Genomic DNA, 22,294 nt, shown 5'->3' with positions numbered 1-22,294 from the left:
TCTAAAAAAACTGTGTGAACATTACTATTATCTCAAATACTAATGTGACAGATGTCATGTGTATGACTATCATTTTCATAAAAACCTGTTGGCTGATTTTTTTTCCAAGTGATATTTTAAATTGTCATTTGGAATATATTTGCTAAAGTTTATTCTGGTAGCATGACTTCACTGACATGAGTATCAAGAGTTCAAGTAAACATCAGCTTTGCTCGTTCAGGACCTGATATGTCTGATTGTCAACCTGATCATCAGGTTTCCTCTAGAAATGGTCTATGTTTATGGCTTTGGTATTCCTGCAGTTTTGAATGAGCAGTGACAGAACATAATAGTTTGTCATATTAGTCAACGGTATTTGCTGTTACCCAAAACCATCTAGTAATAGAATTTTCTTTGTTTCTACAGTCACAGCCCTTTCAGACAACATAAAACCAAAGATAAGCATGAGATAGACCGAATGACTCTCACCATGGTAAGAAAGTCAAAATCCGTTTTTATTCTCATTATAATTTTCCTATCTCATTCCATTACAACTAGTGTAAAAAAAAAAATATGCTTTCTTAAAATAATGGAAATAGATGCCAAGGCAGATAACAAGATTTGCTAACAGACAGTAAGAGAAAGATGCAGAAAAATCAAGACCAAAACTAAAGAAAAAGAAAAAGGCAAAATGACTGGGACGCAAAAGAGGGAGGAAACCCAATTCTTCTGGCTCCAGCCTGTCGATTGACTCTGAAAGTGATGAGTAACGGCCTTGCATTTCTTTATAGAGTCAATGTTAACTTGTGATGTATCTGCAGTTTTCTTTAACACTATCCTTATGGAAGAAATGGCCTTTAAATCTGGTCGAAGGTGAGGGCAGTGTTTCCACAGATGCGTTTTTGAAGTCGTGTTCCCCTCCTCCCACCCCCAGAATGTGGAACTTCCAGATGTCTTCTCCCCGGAGCTCAAGTCCCTTCTGGAAGGCCTGCTTCAGCGAGATGTCAGTAAGCGCCTTGGCTGCCACGGAGGCGGGTAGGCCGAAGTTTCTGCATTTCAGCATCTCCCCCCAGAAAGCAGTTCAGTTCCTTTCAATGTATCAAGAATCTGCCATTTCAGTTCAGGGTGGGTAGGGGAGGATCACGTAGGAGCTGTGTGTCTTGACGGGTATGTGTTCCTTAGAGTCTGCAACTCCTTCTGTTCCAAGTGAACTGAGTTTAAGCAGCAGTGCTCTTTGGGAAAAATTGTTTTCTTCAGTTTATGAAGGGGTTTAGCATGCACCATTCTGTTAGATGTGTAGTTTGCTTCGAAATTAGTACTTGTTGCTTTGTATCTCTGTTATCTGATCTATCAGGACTTGTAGACCTTTGCTGTAAATCTCTTTAATATGTAGATCGCTCTAACTCAATTCCTAGTTAAATTTGTTCTCACGATTGCAGACACAGAGATAGTCTGCAAAAACCCTAGGTCATCTTAGGCCGAGGTAAGCATCCCCTGTAACTGATTATATGGGATCATATTCCTAAGCTCAGCGTGAAGCATTGCTAAACATCACAGTGTTTCCTGGGTGGTTGGAAAGAAGCATATTTTACCTGCTGTCTTGAAGAACTGAAAATAGTTGTTGCTGTGTGTCCTTAATAGGAGATGACGCTTGTGAACCATTTCTTAGTTTTCCGAATGCATACTTACTGCTGCTGTGATTCTGTCTCTCCCGCAGCGCACAGGAGCTAAAAACGCATGACTTCTTCAGAGGCATCGACTGGCAGCATGTCTACCTGCAGAAGGTACTCCTGCTGGGACCCCGCTCCAGTACCAGCCCCGACACTCTCTCCAGCTGCATCTTTGTCTGCATCTCTGCATCCTGGCTCTGTCCCAAGTTCGCCCCCAGCTCTCCCATCCACAGCTCAGCTTCTTGCTCTTCTATCCAAGCACTGTCTCCTAGCTCATTCTCTTTGGGACCACTTCTTCCTCTTCGTTTACATGTAAAAAATATGCAGGATACGTCGTACACTTATACTTTCAAGCCCAGCCCCACATAATTTAAGAATTAGCATGATTGGGTAGCAGCATGAGCTCCTTGGCTTATTGTAAGATATTTTTTAACGTTCTCTCTGATACAGGAAAACACCCCAAATTAAAGTTGTTGTTTTTCTTTTTCTCATCGTTGATCATCCGCTTTGGACTCGTCTGTGTACAGACTCACTTGAGGACTGATGCTCTACTAGTCCTGCCTGTTTAGACCTAGAGTCCAGGCTCTGGTTCGGCCAGCATCAGCCTCAGGGCGTTTGCGGGTGTGGGACACCCCTCCTGCCCTGTTGCAGGCGTTCAGCCTCTAGCAACTGGATCGTGGAGGGTGCATCTCCTTTGGGGGCCATTGTGAACCTTGTACTGTGATTGTGTGAGCTTGAATGAGTGCTACACAGACTGTGGCACCTTGATGTCTTTCACAGCAAACTCTTTATAGGATAGCGGGCTGGGCCTATGGTCCAGTCCCCTGGTAACCGAACCCTTCTTCTCCCGCTCTTCCAGTACCCTCCACCCTTGATCCCTCCCCGAGGGGAAGTCAATGCAGCCGACGCCTTTGACATTGGCTCATTTGATGAAGAGGATACCAAAGGCATCAAGGTACACTTGTGAGGCTAGATTTTAGGAGGGGGATTTTTTTTTTTCTTTCTTTCTTTTGGAAATCAGACTTCATAACTGTCTTAGTACTGGCCTGTTTGTGTTGGACTGTAACTTGCAGATGAATATCCACGTGTTTGATGAATGTAGAAGAGATCAAGACCTGAATTAGAGACTACAAAGCTTTTTTTTTTTATTTGATTATTTTGTCAGGTCTTAGTTGCAGCATACGGGCTTCTCTCTAGTTAGCAATGTGCGGGCTCAGTAGCACCGTGGCGTGTGGGATGTCAGTTCCCAGACCAGGGATGGAACCTACATCCTCTGCATTGGAAGGCGAATTCTTAACCACTGGACCGTCATGGAAGTCCCTCCCGTAGGAGAGCTTTCTTTGACCACCCATTTCATGTTTGATAAACTGAAAAATAATCACATTGTTATTGATTTGGATAGATTGGTGGTTAATAGAAAACTCAGATGTATTATGAAGGGGGAAAAACAACCATGTGATGGCAAACATTACCTAGCTTCAAGCCAGAGAGCCAGCCGTCTTAATTCTCCCAAATTTCTCAGTCTCTCTGTGTTAGGATGAAAAGGGCAAACAGCATGAATCATTTCACACTTGTCAATCAAAAGCGAAATAATCACTGTTTTTTGTACATATAGCATCCTCTGCATTTTTCAAACTTTGGTTCCTATCATTGTTTTCCAAGTAGACAAGGGCATATTTAGAGATGATGAGTCACGAGACAAAGTCGCCCTCTTTCGGCTGCTGAGTCAAAGCTTGTCACTGCATGTCAAGTTCTCACTGCTCCCACTTTCTCAGCTTCCCCGAGTCTCCCCACCACCACCACCACACACCTCTGAGAGCCGCCCCCACCCCGCCACCGTGTCGTCTCAGCGGGCTGCGTTCCTGGCCTTGTGTCCGCCTCCTGGTCTCTCCTACCAGGCAGCCAGCTGTAAATGTGGTTGGTGTGCTCGTGGGGTCAGTTTCTCAGGATGGAGGATGGCGGAGCAGCCCAGGAGCAGCACAGCGGAGAGGGCCACGGCCGCTTCCCTGGTTGGAGCCTTGGCGCCCCTGGGGATACAGCCGACCGCTGCCCAGGGGCTCGGCCTCTCCTGTGGCCTGGATGACAGGACTTGTCGGGGTGTAACTACCACCCTGCAGCTTCGGAGACAGCCCCTGTACAGAGTTTTCTCAGAGGGTCACTGCTGTCACGGAAGAGTTTTGTCATCAGACATGCTTCTCTCCAGCAAAGGACACTAAAAAGAAAGTGAATATCACATGGGAGCCCGTGAAGTTTTTAGTATTCAAAGGGGATTCTCATGCTTTTGGTTTTGTCAGCTGTAGTCTGGCCTTTGGAGTCAGACAGGCTGGGCTCAGACCCTCACTTATTACAGAGTGAGCCGGGGCTGTTGCGGAAGCCTCGGGAGCGCTGGTTTTCCCCCCCATGAAGCCAGCGGTTCCATTGCCAGGCCCCCTCTGGGGTGGGTCACCTGTGTCCGCCTCCTGGCTGGTGCGCTGAGATCTGCTGTTGGGCTGGTTTTGCTTCTTCCTGAGCCAGAGCTGAGAAGACTGTGTCTCTTAAAAAGCAGCCGAAATAGCACATCATCTTTAAGGAAAAACAGCTTACTTCTGGTAGGGCTTTGTTTTATGCATTTTTCACATAGGCTGAGTCACAAAGACCAAGGCTCTCTGGCCTTACAGGAGCTGGAACCCTTTATACATAAAGCAGAGGCATCCATTTCGGAGCAACTGCTTGGGAAAGGAGGGTATTTTCACTTTCACCAGACTCCAGAATCTGTCCCGGTGTTATCACAGGGTGCTCACCCAGCCTTGATGCTCTGACACTCCACTACACACATACACACACACACACACACACACACACACACACACACGTGCTCACACTCAGGACACCCAAAAGGTCAGCACTCAGCTTGGTTTGGGCATCTGAAGAAAGCAGAAAGGGGAAAAACAGTACACATTTTGACCTCAGAAATCTTCACTTTCGGGTAACAGATCAATAAGGGCGGGTGGAGAGCATCCCCGTTGGGACCTGGATGCAGGTTCGTCCAGTGGTTCAGTGGTTTAGGGATGCGCCAAAGGCCTGTGGTCCAGAGCCTCACCCTCAGTCTTTCTCCATTTTTCTTCTAAGTGACTTGCCTATAGTAATATCTCTCCCATACTCACCTCTCAGGCAAGGGAGTGAGTGAGTCAAGCTTCTAGAAAGAGCTATGCTTTTGAAAGACAGGCCTATTATTTTCTATCAGTAGGATCGCTTATCTTTCTGCCACAAAACTGTAGCTCAGATATGAAAAAGCATTTTCCCAGCTCGTTTTCAGAGCACAGCCTCACTTAGGGGGAAGAAACGAAGAACTCTGAGTAATAGTTTGGCAGAGAGATGCTGTCATTACGTGTAATTTTTATCATAGCGCCTCTAAAAGGCCAGGTTGCCTAAACGCTTCACATGTCTTGAGATTAATCCTACTGTTCAAGGTGGATTTGTTGGAAGGTTTGTGGGTTGAACGGTAAATTCAGCCTGGTTGACCTTTCTGTATTTCTCACTTTCCAGATTAATGGAGGGTGGGTAGAGAGCAGCGGGCCCTCCTGGGTTCTCCCTGGTTGATGTCTCTAAAACCACAGAGATCTGTTTTCCTGTCTTTACAAATAAAAAGTGTGTGCGTGCTCAGTCCCTTAGTCGTGTCCCACTCTTTGTGACCCCATGGACTGTAGCCCACCAGGCTCCTCTGTCCATGGGATTTCCCAGGCAAGAATACGAGAGTGGTTGCCATTTCCTTCTCCAAGGGATCTTCCCGACCCAGGGATCAGACTCACATCTCTTGCATCTCTTGCATTGGCAGATGGATTCTTTAGCTTTATTGCCCCCTGGAAATCCCACGAATAGAATAGCCTCACTATAATTGAAATATTCTTTTATTGCCAGATTCTTCTAGTACTTTAAAGAAAACCCTGTATATGTTAATTTTTCATTGGCAAAAACAAAGTAAGGATGATGTAGAAGATTGGCCTGAATCTGACTGACACAGGGTTGGAAGTGAAGTGTCCTTATCATATATCACCCTGTGGTGGACCCTGGTTGTTGGATTGTCCTTTGTTTAGTTTGTCTTTTTTCAAGAAAAACTTTATTGAAGTATAGTTGATGTACAATATTATATAACTTACTAGTGATTCACAGTTTTGAAAGGTTCTACTCCGTTTGCGGTCCTTATGAAACACTGGCTATGTTCTCCGTGTTGTATAGTATACGCCTGACCGCTTGATGGTCGTCAGCAGAGGTTTGTGACAGCTGAGAAGTAGTCTCCTAATGGTTATAGCCTGTCACCTCATTATCTTCCCACACACAGTTACGGTGCTTTGGAATCTGTTGCCTTTGTAAGCATGTCAAATCATACATGTCTTGATTTCTTAAAATAACAAGCTTCTTGATTGCGACCAAGAACTCTACAAGAACTTCCCTCTGGTGATCTCTGAGCGCTGGCAGCAGGAAGTGGCAGAAACGGTTTATGAAGCAGTGAATGCAGACATGGATAAAATCGAGGCCAGGAAGAGAGCTAAAAATAAGCAGCTTGGCCATGAAGAAGGTAAAATAGCCGGTGTGTCTCAAGATATTTCTAATACGATGAATTTTCAAGATCTCTGGTAAAGCAGAAAATGGTATCTGGGTCATAAAGTCCTTTCCAGTGGTGGGAGAGGGAGGGGAATGCCATCAGTTGTTTGAATTTTACCTGGCCTGGGAGTGTTCAGCATGAAATGATGTTGCAGAGTCACTCGTCTTCATCTATTTTATTTATTTTTTAATTTTTATTGAAATATAGTTGATTTACAACATTGCGTTAGTTTCAGGTGCACAGCAAAGTGATTCAGTTACACGTGCATATGTAAATATGTATATTCTTGATATTTCAAAGTCTTTAGTCCACACACATGTAATATGTATGGGGGTTTTGTCAGCATTATTTTGTCAGTACTCTTGCCTTCTTATCTTGGAGTATTTTAGAGCCAATTTGGAAGCTTTTTTTCCTTTAAAAAGTAAGTATGATGGTGTCAGGAGCAGGGCCAGCTTCATGGGCGTCTGGCCTGTGTGGTATCATCAGGCCTGCCCCCAGCCCCCACCCCCAGGTTAATGCTCTGCTGGCACCATCTTGACGTTCTAAATAATTTTTTAACAAGGAACCTGCATTTTCATTTTCCACTGGGCCCCAAAAAGGGTGGTGAGGAACTTAGCCTCACCACATGTGAGGTGTTTATTAGACATGTTTTATTAGACATGTTTATTGTCCAGAGGCATGAGTATATACATATTACAAACAGCATTAAAGAGTCACCAAGCCATAGTTTTATTGGCCATATTTGAGTGACCTACTAGGATTTCCAAAGGGAAATACATCACATCCAGTATTAAATAAACTGGTCATTTTTGATTCACCAAATATTGTCAGTCTTGATTTTTCTAAGACTTTGTGGATTTTGGATTTAAACTTGTTGTGGTTAGTGATTAAGATATCTTTGGTTTTACTTCTAAGCAAAGACCTTCCTGAGGTTAACATATAGTAAGAATGATCAGAAATCATTTCAATCTATGAACAGCTTGCTTTGATTGGGGCATCTTGATGCAGGGTTCCTGGGTCTTGTCGGCTGTTCCTAGTAGCATTTATCACCTACTTAGAAAAGTGTCCTCCATCCCAGGATGAATGACTGCTTGGCTGAAACTCACCTGAATTTGCACCAAGGGAGCATGGCAGCCCTTTACCCTTGCTCACCTCCACTCTGCAGGAGAAGGGGCTTTATTTCTAAGCTGCTCTTTAGAGAAGTGGGTCCATTGAGATCACTATCGACCACGTTTTCTGGAATGGATTTTACACAGGAAATTACAGCCTCAGTAGTTTGCTCAGGAGAGACCTATGATGTCACTAGAATCTTGGCAGATTGGACCCAGAAAACAAAAATATATATTTTAATGACCTTGTTGAAGTGTAGCTTTTTAACTAGAGCTGCAATTAGAACATCTAGCAGAACAATGAATTTATCTTCAAATATATGTAAGTAATTTTGATATAACTAGATCTTGGCTGAATATCTCAGAGGTCACCCTCACACAAAAATACAGTCTAGGCTTAGATCTCTGAAGTAAAAATAGAAGACTTACACTTTAAGTATATTGAGAAGTTCAGACACCTTTTTCATTAAACTGGCAACTCCGTGAACTGTACCTCATCACCACGAACCCTCACCATGCCCTCTTTCATTTATCCCTTTCCTGCTTTTGTCCATGTGATACAACGTGGGTTTTGCTTATTTATTACATGAATCTCCAACTAAGAGTGTTAGCTCCCTGAAGGCTAGGACTTTTGTCTCTTTTATTCACCGCTGTGCCTAGCACCTACGCATCCATTCCCTTCATAACTGAATGACTGAGTGAATGATAAATGAATGAATGATTTAAGCATGACCACCAAAGCCTCTAAGGAAGGCAAAGCAAGCTACTTAAAATTGACCTTTTTTTTCAAGACAATACTTTGCTGTAAAAATGTAATCAGAACTTGGCATGAGCCCAAATTAGCTTGGTCTCTCTACATAACCACATGTTCAAAGGGTAATTATAACCTTAAGTGGAAGAAAGAATAGTTTTGATCCTTGTGTTACTTTGGTTTTTTTGGACAAAGACGCCTCTCTGCTGTTCTTTTTAATAGACCGTTAAAGGGAGAACCCCAATGCCATGTAAAGGCAAAGGTACTTTAGGCACAGTATAATCACCCTTTGTTCCCCAACTGTCACCCTGCATAATGAAAAAACTAGTTAGCAGACAGGCTTTTACCCTCTCAGAGTGATAGAGGAGCATCTTGAATTTATCAGAATATGGAGAAACAGCCATCTAATATGTGAGTAGAGAGCTGAAGAAGTTTGTTCTTTCATGTGCTTAAAAGCAAAAGTAATGATTTCTATAGACTGTTCTCTTTATAGCAACTTGTTCTTTTTCCAGAAAGCGTGTCATTCTTTTTTTCTGAGAAGCCTACGGGCATTCTGTTTCCGACCCTGCTGAACGCTTCGCTGTGTTCTGTGCCTCAGATTACGCCCTGGGAAGAGACTGCATCATGCATGGGTACATGCTGAAGCTGGGGAACCCTTTCCTGACCCAGTGGCAGCGCCGCTATTTTTACCTCTTTCCGAACAGACTTGAGTGGAGAGGAGAGGGCGAGTCGCGAGTAAGTCTGCAGCGACGGCCGAGCGCGTTTCCATGGTGATTTTGTATCGCTGGCGTGTTTGTAAAAGCTCTCCCGTGCTCTGTGTATCTCTTCTAACCTGTGTATGTGAGATTTCTCATGTTCATACTCTCAGACTCCTCTGAAGCAAGGAAAGATTTGGTACCCCTTCAAAATAGAATGTGCCATCCAGGGAAGTCAGAGCAGGCAGGTTTGCCGAAGGTTGGAGAGCGGTTGGGTGGATCCCAAAAGGGGACAAAAACTGGGACTTTGGAGTCAGAGGTGTTCAGACACACTGTTCGTGTCTCTGGGACTCAGAAGCACATTCTGTTGACTGAACCTCAGTTTCCTCATCTGTAAAAGGGGAGACGTGGAAATGGTAACAATATAAAGCAAACTATAGTCCAATAAAAATTAATATTAAAAAAGAAAAGGAATTGTAACAACTACTACAGTTTTTGCATATTTATCTTGGGCCAGGTGCTGTCCACACACACAAACACACACACACACATTTAATTTGCTCCGCACCCTTAGAGGCCCAACCTTTATAAAGAGAGAACCAGGACTTAGAGAGGGAAGGTCTGGCCCCAGTGACAGGTTTGGGTGAGGAGTGATTCTGACCAAGGCCTGCCTGTCTCCGTGATGAGGCCTTCCCGAGTCGGGGTCAGGTGAAGCAAGGTCATTGGTGCAGCCCGAGAGGCTTGGCACCGAGCTCAGAGCACCTGCCCTCCTGTCCTGCTGCACCTGTCTAGAAGACCGGAAGTGGGCTCCATCCAATTAGACAGGAAGACAGACACGGCAGCCCTGTAAGGTCCTCTCAAGGGCTGATGTTTGTGAATGAGAAGAAAGAAATCTCCGATCCCCACCATCACTTGTGGGAGGCTGGGCAGCATTTGCCAGCCGCCTGCTGTGTGAGGAGCTGGGGCTCGTGTCCCTGGAAAGGGGTGGCCCAGGTGGAAGGCTCTCTGCTCCTGGAGAGGGAAGGTTGGTCACCATAAGCAGGACAGCGGTCCCAGCTGTGAAAAATGTAGTTGGCGTATTGGAGTACGGCTTCCCCTTGCCTGGAGCGTGGAGCCCACCAGTGGTGAGCCCACACCTGGTGTATTCGGCTTTGGAATGAGTTTTGCAAATCCCTGTTGGTGAAGATGCCATTTAATTGTGAGTGACTGCTGTCTGAGCATGACCACGTTCTTTACAAATGAGCAGGATCTTCTCACTACTGCTAGTGCCGTAGAAGTCATCTTCTAAAAAGTAATGCAGCCAGGATCTGAGTTGAGATTAAGAAAACTCTTTGGGAGTATCCTCAGTTATAACTCAGGTACTAGTAAATATTGTGTAATATAAAATACACATATAAAATATGTGTATATAATTATATTTTATATAATATTACATGTGTATTTTTTACATTGCAGAATGTAATTGTATAATACACTTTAGTGTTAATCCATACATATATCATTATATAATGTTTATTTGCAGTTAGTGAATGACCTTAGTAAGTCACTTTTGTACACATTGAAGGGAGATTATCTCACTTTTCAGAATATTCGAATACTAAAAAAAGATAATCTTATTTTGCTTACCATTGGATGTGATAAATTACCTTGGTTTTAAGAAAATGTTTAGTGTCGATTCATGAAGCTATGTCATGTGCTTGGGTAGATTCGTTAAGTTTAAGTCAGGAGAAAAGAAATGTGAGTTTATGATGGTGTTGTTTTTCATTTAGGATTCCTGGAGTATTTACCCCAAAAAACATAAAATGGTAAGGTGCTCAGAGGCACTGTGGCATTCACCAGAAGCAATGATGCCATGGACCCAGAGGGACCATCTTTTAAGCACATCACCTGTGTTTATGGCATCATTTCGATATGATCAGAACAGCAGTTGCTTACAAGCTAACATGCCCAAACGTTTCCTGAGCTGTGGGTTCAAAGCCAGTGCCACCCCCCTGGCTCCTGCATATCATGTGTTCCCTCGCAGCAGGATTGACTGCATCCAGGGGAGTGTGTGATGCCGGAGAGGTGTGTGCTCCACACTCTTCCCCACATCAGTGCTGTGCTGAGGGAACAGCTTTGCTTTCTGCCTCATAGAGATATTTCTCTCTTTGCAGCTTTCTTTGAGATATTTTGAATGTTTGTACATTTCCCTTGTAGTTGTTTCTCCCCCGCTTCTAGAATATCATCAAAGAAAGAAAGATGGCTGTTTTGTTTTTTTTTTCTTTATCTGAGCTGGTAGTTTTCAGTATGATTTATTAACTTAAAAATTCATGCAATAATAAGTGAAGTAACTCATCATTTATTTTTACCAACAGCAAAATTTACTGACAATGGAACAGATTGTGTCCGTGGAAGAAACTCAGATTAAAGACAAAAAGTGCATTTTGTTGAGGATAAAAGGAGGGAAGCAGTTTGTCTTGCAGTGTGAGGTGAGTCTTCATTTGCATTTCCCACAGGGGTGAAGGTTACAACAGTGATGTAAACGTTCAGCAAAGATGCCTGCCTGCTTATCTGACATTTTCTCAGTCCACGCTTCATCACTCACAAACTTAGCAAGAAAGGCAGAAGACACAAGTTTTCGGCAAATTAACAATTATTTTAAAAGAAGTGTTCTTAGAAGATGACAGGAGGAAGGACAGGAAATAACGTGGTTACCCCCTCTCTGGAAACCATCCAGTAATTAACAGGGGCTTCAAATTGCATTTGTTCCACAGTTTCCCAGATCTGCTCTGCTCTTTAAGCATGTTTAAATTGAGGTTTGTGTTTAAATAAACATAAGATCCCCAAGTAACTGTGAGCAGGGAAATGCCATTTTTCTTTGCCGAAGTTCTGTCGTAGCTCAGACTTAGTTCCTGAACACTTACCTACTGAGGTATTGAGGGAGGGTGTGGAGGTGTGAAGAAGAGCATCTTTAGAGAAAGAGAGCAGTAGCAGATACAAAGATGTGCTTATTTTGTGACTTCAACGCTTTTCTGCTGGGGCGGGGGGTGTGTGTGGGGTGTGTGTGTGTGTGTAAAGAGAGAGCATGTTTAGAGAGATAAACCAATAGCTGATAGTAAAACATATGCTTAATTACTTCATGACATCATTACACATGCGAAGGTGCTTCTTAAATTTGTGAAAACTCCTCCCTGGGGACTTCCCTGGTGGTCCAGTGGTTAAGACTCCACGCTTCCACTGCAGGGGCGCGGGTTCAGTCCCTTGTTGGGGAACTAAGATCCCATGTGTTGTGCAGCTCAGCCACAAAAAGCCAACTCCTCATATTTTATCTTCTAGACCTAAGTTGTGGTAAGACATCAGAGATCACAGGTGATTGCTCTACAAAGTCAAGGCAGCAAGTCTCCCAGTGGGGCCGTATGAGGCTCCTCTGAAGGGCTTGGTCCCTCCTCTGAGCAAGGGGCCCCTGGAGGAAGTCTCTGTGTGCCTCCCCGCTTCCTCACTGGCCTAGGGGAGGGACATGGGGTGTGCTTTCCCTGGGGGGGTGTTCCGAGGCCATCTGAACTGGCCAGAGGCTTCCACATGTGTCAGCAGAGCTGTGACACTGTCCCAACTCCTCCCCTCCATGTGTTTGCCCTCAGAGTGACCCAGAGTTTGTGCAGTGGAAGAAAGAGCTGACAGAAACATTCACGGAGGCCCAGCGGCTGCTACGGCGAGCCCCCAAGTTCCTCAACAAATCCCGCTCGGCCGTCGTGGAACTCTCAAAGCCACCTCTCTGCCACAGGAACAGCAACGGCCTCTGAACCCCAGACTGATGGAGAGGGTCCCGGGAGAAAGCACCTCCTCCTCCGGGCAGTCCACATGGGCTGCTCAGTCCTCAGAGTGCAGCCTTGGGGAAAAGTGTGAGGATGAGAGACGGAGTTGCTCCCATCCAGGGTGCTCTGTGGCCGGGCTGGGGCCAGGACTCTGAGATGCTTCCACTAGGAGTGGTGACCACCGTCAGGCTCGGGGGTGCCTCCTCCCTCCTAAGGGCCTCTGCCACCATCGCATCTCTCTGTCCTCGAAACTACTGAAGAAATGAAATTCTCCTTCTTTGCCATACGTTTCTGTTGGTTATGGGTGAACCTAGAACTTGAAATGCTCCCTACTAATCACGGCACTTTTTACATCCACTAGCAAGCGTATCTCAGACTTGCTAAGATGGGATCGAGCAGTCTGCTGTTCAGATTGCCCTGCACTGCCACGTTCTGTCCATCAACAGCCGCTCCTGGGTTTTTGACTGTCTTTGCTCTGTGCTACTAGGGGGATGGCAGACCACCCCGGGGGTGTCTCTTGTTCTCCCAGGCTTGAAAGCTGCAGAGGTTTTCTTAGAGGGTTGCACCTGGGCCCTCCCCATGGGTGCTGCACCCACGGGTACCAGCCTGCCTGTGACAGGGAGCTCAGGCAGCTGGGGATTGAGGACCCTGCCCGCCACCCCATCCCCACCCCCTGAGGGTGTGGGAGCAGTCAACACCTGAGGCATCAGATCACAGATCTTCAGAAGGTTCGCAGTGGCTCTACAAGAGAGACAGTGGCGGTTTACATCTCAAGGCAATAGCTATTTTCAAAACCCTCCAAGTCCACAGCACTTTCCTGTGTCTGGGTGCCCGGGACCGCCTGGGGGGACACCTGTCTTGGGTTTGGACAGAAGCGGTCATGTGACCCAGCACCTCTGGTTCCCTCTGCCTGACCTCAGGAAGCATCTCGGTAATGAATGAGTCAAGGAAAGAAACTGTGTTTGACATTTTAGTATAACTTAAAATGAATTTTATTGAAAAAGGAATGCCGAAGATGAATGTGCCAGAAGGGGTTAACTGTGTGTGTTGAACTTGTGCTGTCGTTCAACTGTCATTAGTGATCCCGGGCCTGGACGGGCCATCCCGTGACAGCAATGGCTGGGTCCCAGTGGCCGTCCTCTCCCCGGGGTTGGTGTCAGGCCCCAAATAAGTGCTGGGTTCTAAAACCCAGTGTGTTTCCCAGTGATGTCCTCCGTGTCATCAGACTAAAAATAATAACAGTAGTTTTCAAAGTCAACATATTTGTCCTATTCTTAGTGCACTTTTATTGTCTGTTTCCAAGTCGACTACTCACAATATAAATAACTTGACATCGTAATTATCTGTATCCTGTCCTTGATATTTTTAGTGGTTCCAAATCTCTGTGTTTACATTCGTGTGCCGTGCTCACTGGGAAAGTCAGTCCTTCTTAACGAAACGATGTCTTGAGAGTTTGGGAAGATAATTACTGAAACAGCCTTTTGTTTCATAGAAATTTCCTTGGAGAAGAAACTGCGAGGTTTACTGTTTATCTCACTTGCTAGTTGGAGTGTAATATACATGTTCTGCTCTCTGCTGTTTGCAGTGTAGAAGTTGGGGCCTACTGTTTACATGGATTCTCCTGATGTGTAAAGGGAAGAAGAGTATTCAAATTCCATTTTTTAAAAAAAGTTGAAATAACAAAAAAACAGAGATGGAAAAGCACTTCATGACGAGTGAACATCTTCCCATAGCGATTGTCCGTCACTGTCACTGCTGTTGTTAGCGGCTCTGTTGCAAGCTCGTGTGTGCTCAGCGCTTCCAGTTCAGAGATGAGTAAATTACAGTTTAGAAATTGCTGAGCCTCGCGCCTCTGCTGGACAGAGGAGAGATGCAACCTCTCCGTGGAGAAGGTACATGAACCTCAGGGGTCTGGGCTTAGCATCCCAAAACTGCATACCCAGGGCACCAGCTATGCCAGTTTGCATCTCTGAAAAACATCATTTAAGCTCTGGACCAGAACATAAGGTCATCTTCCCTTTGGAAAAGAAAAATGAGTTGGAAACACCCCGAGAGCTCTGTTGCCTCAGATTTATTCCAAGGAAACTCCCTCAACTCAAGATGGATGGATAAGGACAGGGCTGAGAAGTGTCACGTGGATGTCACTTATTAAAAGTACTCTGTGAGGTTAGGATGAGTGGCTTTTTTAGGGTGGGTCCTGGGTTGTGTTGGGGTCTAGTTTGACAGCCCTAGAGAGGCCAGTCTTCCTCCTGGACTCATTCGTGCAGCCGTTCTGATGGGGTACGTGTCTCTACTGCCAGGTGGAAGACTTTCCGGGACCCTTCTGTGCCAGCACTTGGTACCCACATGGCCAAAGAAGTCGATTGTTTTTAGAAGACTTGGTGTACGTGGTTGTTTTAGGTCTTCATGTTTGGCTGTAACTATGTTTGGACCGTTCAAAAGGACAAAATTGAGCACAAGTACTATCATTATTTTAGATTTATATGGTTGGGATGTTTTAATGTTTGAGAAAATCATCGAAGCTGATATTTTTATAAAACTATGTTAATGTCTTGATTTCATAAAGCAAAGGAATCATTAAAGCAAAGCCTAAAAATTGATTACGCTGCTGTGTGACATCTATGAAATGAATTAGAAGCTTGGGAGAATCTGAGGTTATTTCTTTTTTTGGCCTGTTAACATTCTCCTTGGTGCATTTATCCCCTTATGTCACTGGGGCTCATGGTTTTTTCCTTCTCTGTCATGTTTAAGTATAATTTTTCAGCAAAACTGCTAGAAATCAGCTGTTATTTCACTGCTAATGAGAACGTTTCACTACTTGTGCCTCTAACTGGTCCATTCACAGACACGACAACTTCAAGTTCTGTATGTAAAGAGACGAAAGATAGCATTCTGTTCAAGAAAGACAGCAACAAAGCTGGAGAAGTAAATAGAGCAACAGCCACAAACAACGACCTTCTTAAAGCAACGTTTCGCCTTGATTTGCAGTTTGAAATACTCCATACAGACCCTGGCAACAATTGTTTGAAGACCCTCACTGGTCATTTTAAAAAAATGTCATTGACCAACTGACAATGTGGTTTAACTCTGAAGATCAAAGTGTGTTCCCCCCCAATCCCCCGAGGATTTTTTTTTTTTAAATTTCATTTGGAATTTATAGTTTAGTCAATCCAATACAACGTTTGACTTTTTCTGTGGAATTGACTTTTCTGATGTTTCAAAATTTTAAACCATCAAGAAGAAAAGAAAATTCCCAAAGTTGGACTTTTTTCGCTCTATGTAAATCTGTTAAAAATGTGCAATGTGCCGGTGTAAGATAAAACTTCTCTTGTGTGATTTAATTAGTTGTAATTTTTCTCACCTACATTCAGGGAAATGTATGTGTGTCATTCAGAGATACTTGGAAAGTGAACACCTCGCCTGCCGGGGGATGGCAGAGAGGAGTCAGCAGCCTTCATTCAGATCTGTGACAGATCCTGAGACGTCCTGGTAGAAGTGGGGCAAAGAGAAAAAGGAGTTTATTTGCTGGTAAAAACTCATCTCTTTACACCATCAAGGACCAGGGAAGTTACAGTTAAACTTGGGGCTTCAGGGCTGTCCTCCTCTTAGAAGAAGAGGAGTTGAACAGTAACTCTTGTAAGACTTGGTCTCTTTGACTGTGGAGCTGCTAGACTTAGAATAAATAGGCTGTTTGCTTTCCACCAGGACTTTAGGTTGCCCCTGTTTGTCATCCAGCAGCCCTGGGGAAGGCCCACGGAGCCCAGAGCTGCTGCCCGTCTGGCTGTGTGTGCCTGGCAGCCAAGCAGGGGGCCAGAGGGAGGTGTGGGTGGCTCTCAGTGCCCTGCCCTGCGGGTCGGGTGGGGACATGGCCGCAGAAGCGTTGCAGTTACTGTGATTCCCCGACGATAACACGAGGCGTGCCGCTTGAGCCAGGCGGAGTGCGCTCTAACAGTTTGAATTTCTCAGAACATTTTTTTTTCCCTCTAAAGTTCTAACATGATTTTCCTCCTGCATCGGGTTGACTTGAGAAGCTTTAAAGAATTAATCATTTAAATTCATGTTAATAAGAATCTTTGTATCCAGGCCACATTTTAAAAAATTTATTGTAGAATGAATGAAAGTTGAACTCTAAAATGATACTTCTTGGTTTCCTCGAATCATAATGGCCTTTAGATTTCCTTCATCCTCAAAGACTTAAGAGAGCCATTCTCTGACGAAAGGGTGACAGAGATGCTCAGCTCTGGCAATGGGGACACGAGTGACCGGCCACTTCACTGGCATGGCTGGGTTAGCACTTACTGACAAGTGTAGCACCCCAAATTTTAAATTGCCTTTATTAAAAAAACAAAACGCACATGTTACAGAAAATGGATTAACAGGATATGCATTCGTCAAAACCATATATAGGAAAAATTTAATTCTTCATTTTAGACTTAAATAACTCATGTTCTACAGTAAACTCTCTTATACCTAAGAAATTGCAAAATCATCTCTGAAAAACTGATAACTATGCTTCCATTTTAGTTTTTTTCCTAACATAAAATGTCTCTCATGTGAGGGTAGGGAATGGAGAAATATTTCTAATCATGTATTCATATTTCAAAGGACTTGAAATTCAACTTCTTGTTTCTTAGTTGATATATTCCATGATGTACATTTTATATATGGTTTATAAGCTAAGCACTGGCCATTTTTTTTTAAGTTTTATTGTTTGTATTTTTCTATGTTTTAACTAACAGATGTGGCTTTTTTCTGGGTAACATTAAGATGCCAAACTACATATACATATATATATATATATAAACAAGAGTTCTATTTTAGCACAAAAGCATTTTATATTATTTATTGAACCCTCTCTTTGTTCTCATCAAAAACATTTAACTGCTTCTGCTCCTTTTTATTTGTATAGTTTGTTATTTAAGAAAACGCACTCCTTTCTGTTTCATTTTGTTTTGTTCACAAAATAAAATTGAAGCGAAGCCTATAGCAGTGTGGGGGCGGACACCCCTTCTCATGGCCCGCAGACTTTTTTCAACAACAGCTTAACTGTCAGAGCTGTGCCGAGAGGCACGTGCACTTCTTGGGTAACACCTGGCCGTGAACTTGCCATGAGGTACTGCTTTCATCTACCTCTTCTGAAGGCCCTGTGCTTGGGGACAGGTTCCCCGAACGCGTCCCTCTAGACCAGCTCCACCATAGAAGAACTTCAGAAAAGCATGTTGGTGTCCTCTCCTCATGATGTCCTCTCCTCACAGCGGCGCGTATGGGCCCCAGCAAGCAGGGCAGGTAGGTACTTGTATGGCCAGCCTTCAGGAGCTGAAGTCTACCTGCAGAGCATCACTTCTGACTCTTCCTTGTGCCAAATCCCCCAACCAGTCTTGCCATCGCCTCAAGATTTGACTGTAGCACCTGATTGATCAGCTCCCTAAATGGAAGCCTCTTACTCCACGTTCTTCAGAAAACAGCCGATTGGGTTTAAAAGCAGCACTTCTGGGAGCAGCTTCTTTGAACATGACTCTTCCCATCTCGCCAATTCAAAATGATTTGGGAAATGGGCTTGTCCACCGTTAAAACTTTGCAAGAGGTCTTATTTTCGAGCAGACCTTTGAGGGGTCCACGTGAGACAGTGAAGATGGGTCCCTGTGAGGGGTGAGGACAGGTCCGTCCTCACACGCTGACATTTCTCTCTCCTTGTGTCCCTTGCTGCATAACCATCCACATGGTCACATATTTGTTCTGTTTGTGGCCAAAGGGTAACTAACACCTTTGAAGAAATAAATCCGTTTTCTCTCATGCATTGCTATGCCAAAAGAGGTCAGTGAATTGGATATTATAAATCTAAAGATTGTACCTGTTATCTGGTTTTCTTCCTCTTCCCATCAGTTGTGCCAGCAGAGGTCACAGCCACCTCTTGGTGTGTGTTTACTGGTCTGAAATCGTTTCCCATGTGAGATGCTGGGCCAGGTCTGAGGTCACCTGTCCCGTGCGTGGCGTGTCACCGTCGGTTAGTATCGTCGTTTTTCATGGTCATTTGGGGGGCAGCCAGGCTGGTTTTCTTTGTTGATAAATTACGTATATAAACCTCAATAAACAGGATCTGTATACAAAGAGACTTAACTTTGGTGTGCTGTTTTTCCACCCAGCTAAAAATTACATTTCTTCATCAAGCTATTCGGTTATCAGGAGGTGACTTCGTTTGTAAGAAATCCTGATTTGGGGGGAAATTCACGCAGAGGCAGATTTTATTATAGGAAGGGAACTGCCAACAAGTTTTTTCTGCCAATTTCAAGGATTGCTGGAGCACAGCCAAGTTCAGTGTCGGGGTTTGGGAGACTAACCTGCTCGTGGAAGGCATGGCGCCAGGAAAGAGTCTGGGAGAGCCGGGGGGGTCCGTCTTGTTTCCAGTTTTTTTAGGAGATCGGCCAGGCCTCCTGCGTGTACTCTCAGGGTGACCCTGGCTTCCCTCCCAGACGTTAAGGCCTCTCCTCTAGCCCTGCTCCCACAAAAAACTGCGGAGAGACCCCATGGCGTGTGTCACTTTAAGCCAGAAATTTAAGGAGGTGGTGGCCCCAGAGCCACAGGCATGCCTGCTTGTTGGCCCACAGGTCGAGGGTAGGGAGATACCTCTCTGCTTGAGCTGGAAACACCTGTCCCTGACTGGTTCAGGAAAGATGGCCATCACGGTTGGCCCATGGAGTGTATTTGTATTTGCCAACTTGAAAATCTCTCACGAAACAGTCGACAGGAGTCCCAGCTGTGGAGCACGTGGTCATCATCACGGGCAGAGGGCACCCTGGTGGCAGAGCCCTTGGTCTGACATAGTAGGTAACCAGGGCCCACTGCTGAGAGCTGCAGATATCCGGTCACCCCTTGGCACCCAGGAGGAGAGGGAGCAGCCTGGGGACCCTATTCCCAGCAAGGTCACCAGGCAGCCTCTTTGGTCCTCTGTTCTATCATCCCTAAATTAAGAGAGTTGAATTAGATATTTTGAAGGGCCATTCTAGCCAAAAACATCCTCCAAGTTTCCATCCAAGGGTAAATGTCAGGGACTTCGGCTGTACCTGGAGAGCGAAAAGGAAATCTCTTCTCCCGCACGGCCCAGGGCTGCTCCCACATGGCCTAAGGATCTCCTCTGTGTCATCGTCCCCCTCAAACCATGCCTTCTGAACCCGGAGCTCCTGCTGGTTTGCCTGGGCAGGAACCGGGTGCTGGACTAAAGGAAAGGCTATCTTTTCCTGGCCGCTTTCTAACCATTCTGGGTACCAGAGGTTGAAAAAAGGTTTTCAGTCCGAGTTGTTCAGGCTGGTTATCTCCAGGGAAACCCTGAGGCTTCACTCTGTGCTCATGCACGCAGCTTTGGACATGCACATGATCAGCAAGGCCCACAAGGGGAAGTCTGCTTAGTGGCCCACGTTAACTCGTCCCTAACAGGTGAAATGGGAGACAGAGGCAGATGGTCACAGCAAGGAGACATTTTGCCTGATTTACAGATACCCCAAATGACTGGATTCTACATTTTTCTTCTTAAAAGATAGCATTGGAAAGTGGATAAAATGCCCAGTTCATAGAGTTGATTTGATAGCTGGTAAAGGGCTTCCTGGAGAAGGGAATGGCAACCCGCTCCAGTATTTTGTGAGGAGAACTCCATGGACAGAGGAGCCTGGCGGGCTACAGTCCATGGAGTTGCAAAGAGTCGGACGCGACTGAGCCACTGAACAACCCCGCTTTCCAGGTGGTGCTAGTGGTAAACAGCCAGTGCGGGAGACCCAACTTCCATCCTTCGGTCAGGAAGATCCCTTGGAGGAGGAAATGGCAACAAGCTCCAGTATTCTTGCTTGGAAAACCTCTGTGAACAGAGGAGTCTGGCAGGCTACAGTCCGTGGGGTCGCAAAGAGTCAGACGTGACGCGACTGAGCAAAACATGTCTCTGCCTGACCGCCTGACCGTCAGTCATAGTTTCCTGCATTGGGAATTTTCAAAGTGTTCTGCCTTTTACATGTATATTAGTGAAAGTTAGAAGAAGATGCCTCTGGGCTACTAGCCTGATCCTATTTTAAACCTGTCTTCCGCCTCATTGTTTCTGTGTGACAGATAAGGGTGGTTTCGCTTCTCTGTCTTTAAATGCCCTCCTGACCAAGGAGGAATGGAAAAAGGAAGAAACAGATTTACTAATATTCCACTGGTTTGCGTAAAGTTTGGTCCCTCTAACAAATGTAAAATAAGATCATACTGACTGCACTTTCAGAGGCTTAGCTACTCAAACTCAACACGTAATTGTTGCCCTTTCTAGGTGCCATTGAAAAAGCTCACCGCTTGTATTGTAACTTTAAATGGAGTGTAACCTATAAAAATTTGGAATCACTGTCTTGTACACTTGAAACTAAGATCATATTGTAAATCAACAATACTTCAATAAAGAACAAGTACATCCCTTTAGTCAGGCTCAGTGATTAAGTTTGTCTGGGTTACATGTAATACATATCTGATACAGTCACATTAAAACAAAAACAAATTGTTGAAATGACCATTCATTCTAATGACCATGGGCTTCAGAGTCAGGAAGTCCGGGATTTGCATCCTGACAACCCCTTGCTAGCTGTGTGGACCAGCATGACATACATAATCTGTGAAAGTCCCTACTTTTCTCCTTCCAGGTGAGATAGGCCGGGACCTGGGGTCCTTTTCCCAAGTGTTTGCGCCAACATTGGACGAACTTCCTTTAGAGCAAGGGAATACAGAGAGACATTAACTGCATACATGCACAGTTGGGGTAATTCCTCGGAACAAGAAAAGACAAAAGGCCACAAGCAAAGTGGCATTGTGGAGGTGCCGGGAGCAAAAGCCGGTACTGCGCACGGTCCGTGCACCCAACCTCACCACGGGGGTGGGCAGACCACCTAGGCCACCCCTCCTGCCTGAGCCAGGCATCCACCCCCACCCTCCCCTCATGTAAGGAACCAGCCCGCCCTCCTCGGGGAGCAAGCGAGGGCACCTGTTTCTTGTTCTCGCTCCCTGCTGCTGCAGCCCGAGCCCCAGGAAAGCCTTGCCTGAATTCCTCACCCGGCTTCTCACCAATTCCTGTTGCTTCGAGCCCAAGGACCAGAGGCGGTAACACAGGCAGTGGACCAGGCAGGCTTTAGAGCCTCTCATTTGCTGCAGTGTTTTAAGACCGTGCCCTCTGGGGGGGCGCCAGTAAGAACTTGGTGGGTTCAAATCCTGGCTCTCTGCTTTTTAAGGTTGTTGTCGTTCAGTCACTAAGTCATGTCCGACTCTTGGCGACCCCACGGACTGCAGCACGCCAGGCTTCTCTGTCCTTCACAGTCTCCTGGAGTTTGCTCAGATCCACGTCGGTTGAGTCGGTGGGCTGCGTAAGGTAAGTTGGTTCATTTTTCCAAGCCGAAGTTTCCCCATGGGTAAGACGGGCCTGGGGAAAACCCTACCTCCTGGGGTTGTCGGGACTAGGAGGTGAGTTCACAGAAGACCTCAGGTTTGCGCGTGATGGCGGTCGCCTCCTTCCTACCTGTGTTTCCACGCATTGATTGTTTACCAAGAGACACCAGCGTTTGGTTCAGTGATGTCCTTCCAGAGACCAGCTGGGACATGGAGCCGGGCTCTCCTCCTCGCCCAGCTGCTGTGGCCTCCGGTTATCTGCGTAGAGCGGAGGCGGGAGTGTGACTGAGTGGCCTGCCCTGGACGGGGTGGCGTTGCGGGGGGAGA

The 22,294-nt window shown here is 45.5% G+C and overlaps 1 protein-coding gene across 2 annotated transcripts in view; it reads left to right on the top strand.

The window, feature by feature from the left end:
• The window catches only part of GRK3 (G protein-coupled receptor kinase 3), a 114,402-nt gene extending 95,713 nt beyond the window's left edge, over positions 1–18,689 (top strand). Inside the window, exons 14-21 of one of the 2 annotated variants that reach the window (XM_061141658.1) lie at positions 406–472; positions 914–1,014; positions 1,697–1,763; positions 2,509–2,604; positions 6,042–6,204; positions 8,690–8,826; positions 11,141–11,254; positions 12,404–18,689. In XM_061141658.1, coding sequence (XP_060997641.1) covers positions 406–472; positions 914–1,014; positions 1,697–1,763; positions 2,509–2,604; positions 6,042–6,204; positions 8,690–8,826; positions 11,141–11,254; positions 12,404–12,565 — 907 coding nt within the window. In that variant the 3' untranslated portion in view covers positions 12,566–18,689. The remainder of the gene's footprint in view (positions 1–405; positions 473–913; positions 1,015–1,696; positions 1,764–2,508; positions 2,605–6,041; positions 6,205–8,689; positions 8,827–11,140; positions 11,255–12,403) is intronic. The other variant, XM_061141659.1, reaches the window with a different exon arrangement.
• Positions 18,690–22,294: the final 3,605 nt, after the last annotated feature.

The sequence above is a fragment of the Dama dama genome, chromosome 5 (assembly GCF_033118175.1).
Source record: "Dama dama isolate Ldn47 chromosome 5, ASM3311817v1, whole genome shotgun sequence".
Lineage (NCBI taxonomy): Eukaryota > Metazoa > Chordata > Mammalia > Artiodactyla > Cervidae > Dama > Dama dama.
This window is presented reverse-complemented; position numbering and strand designations above follow the sequence as displayed.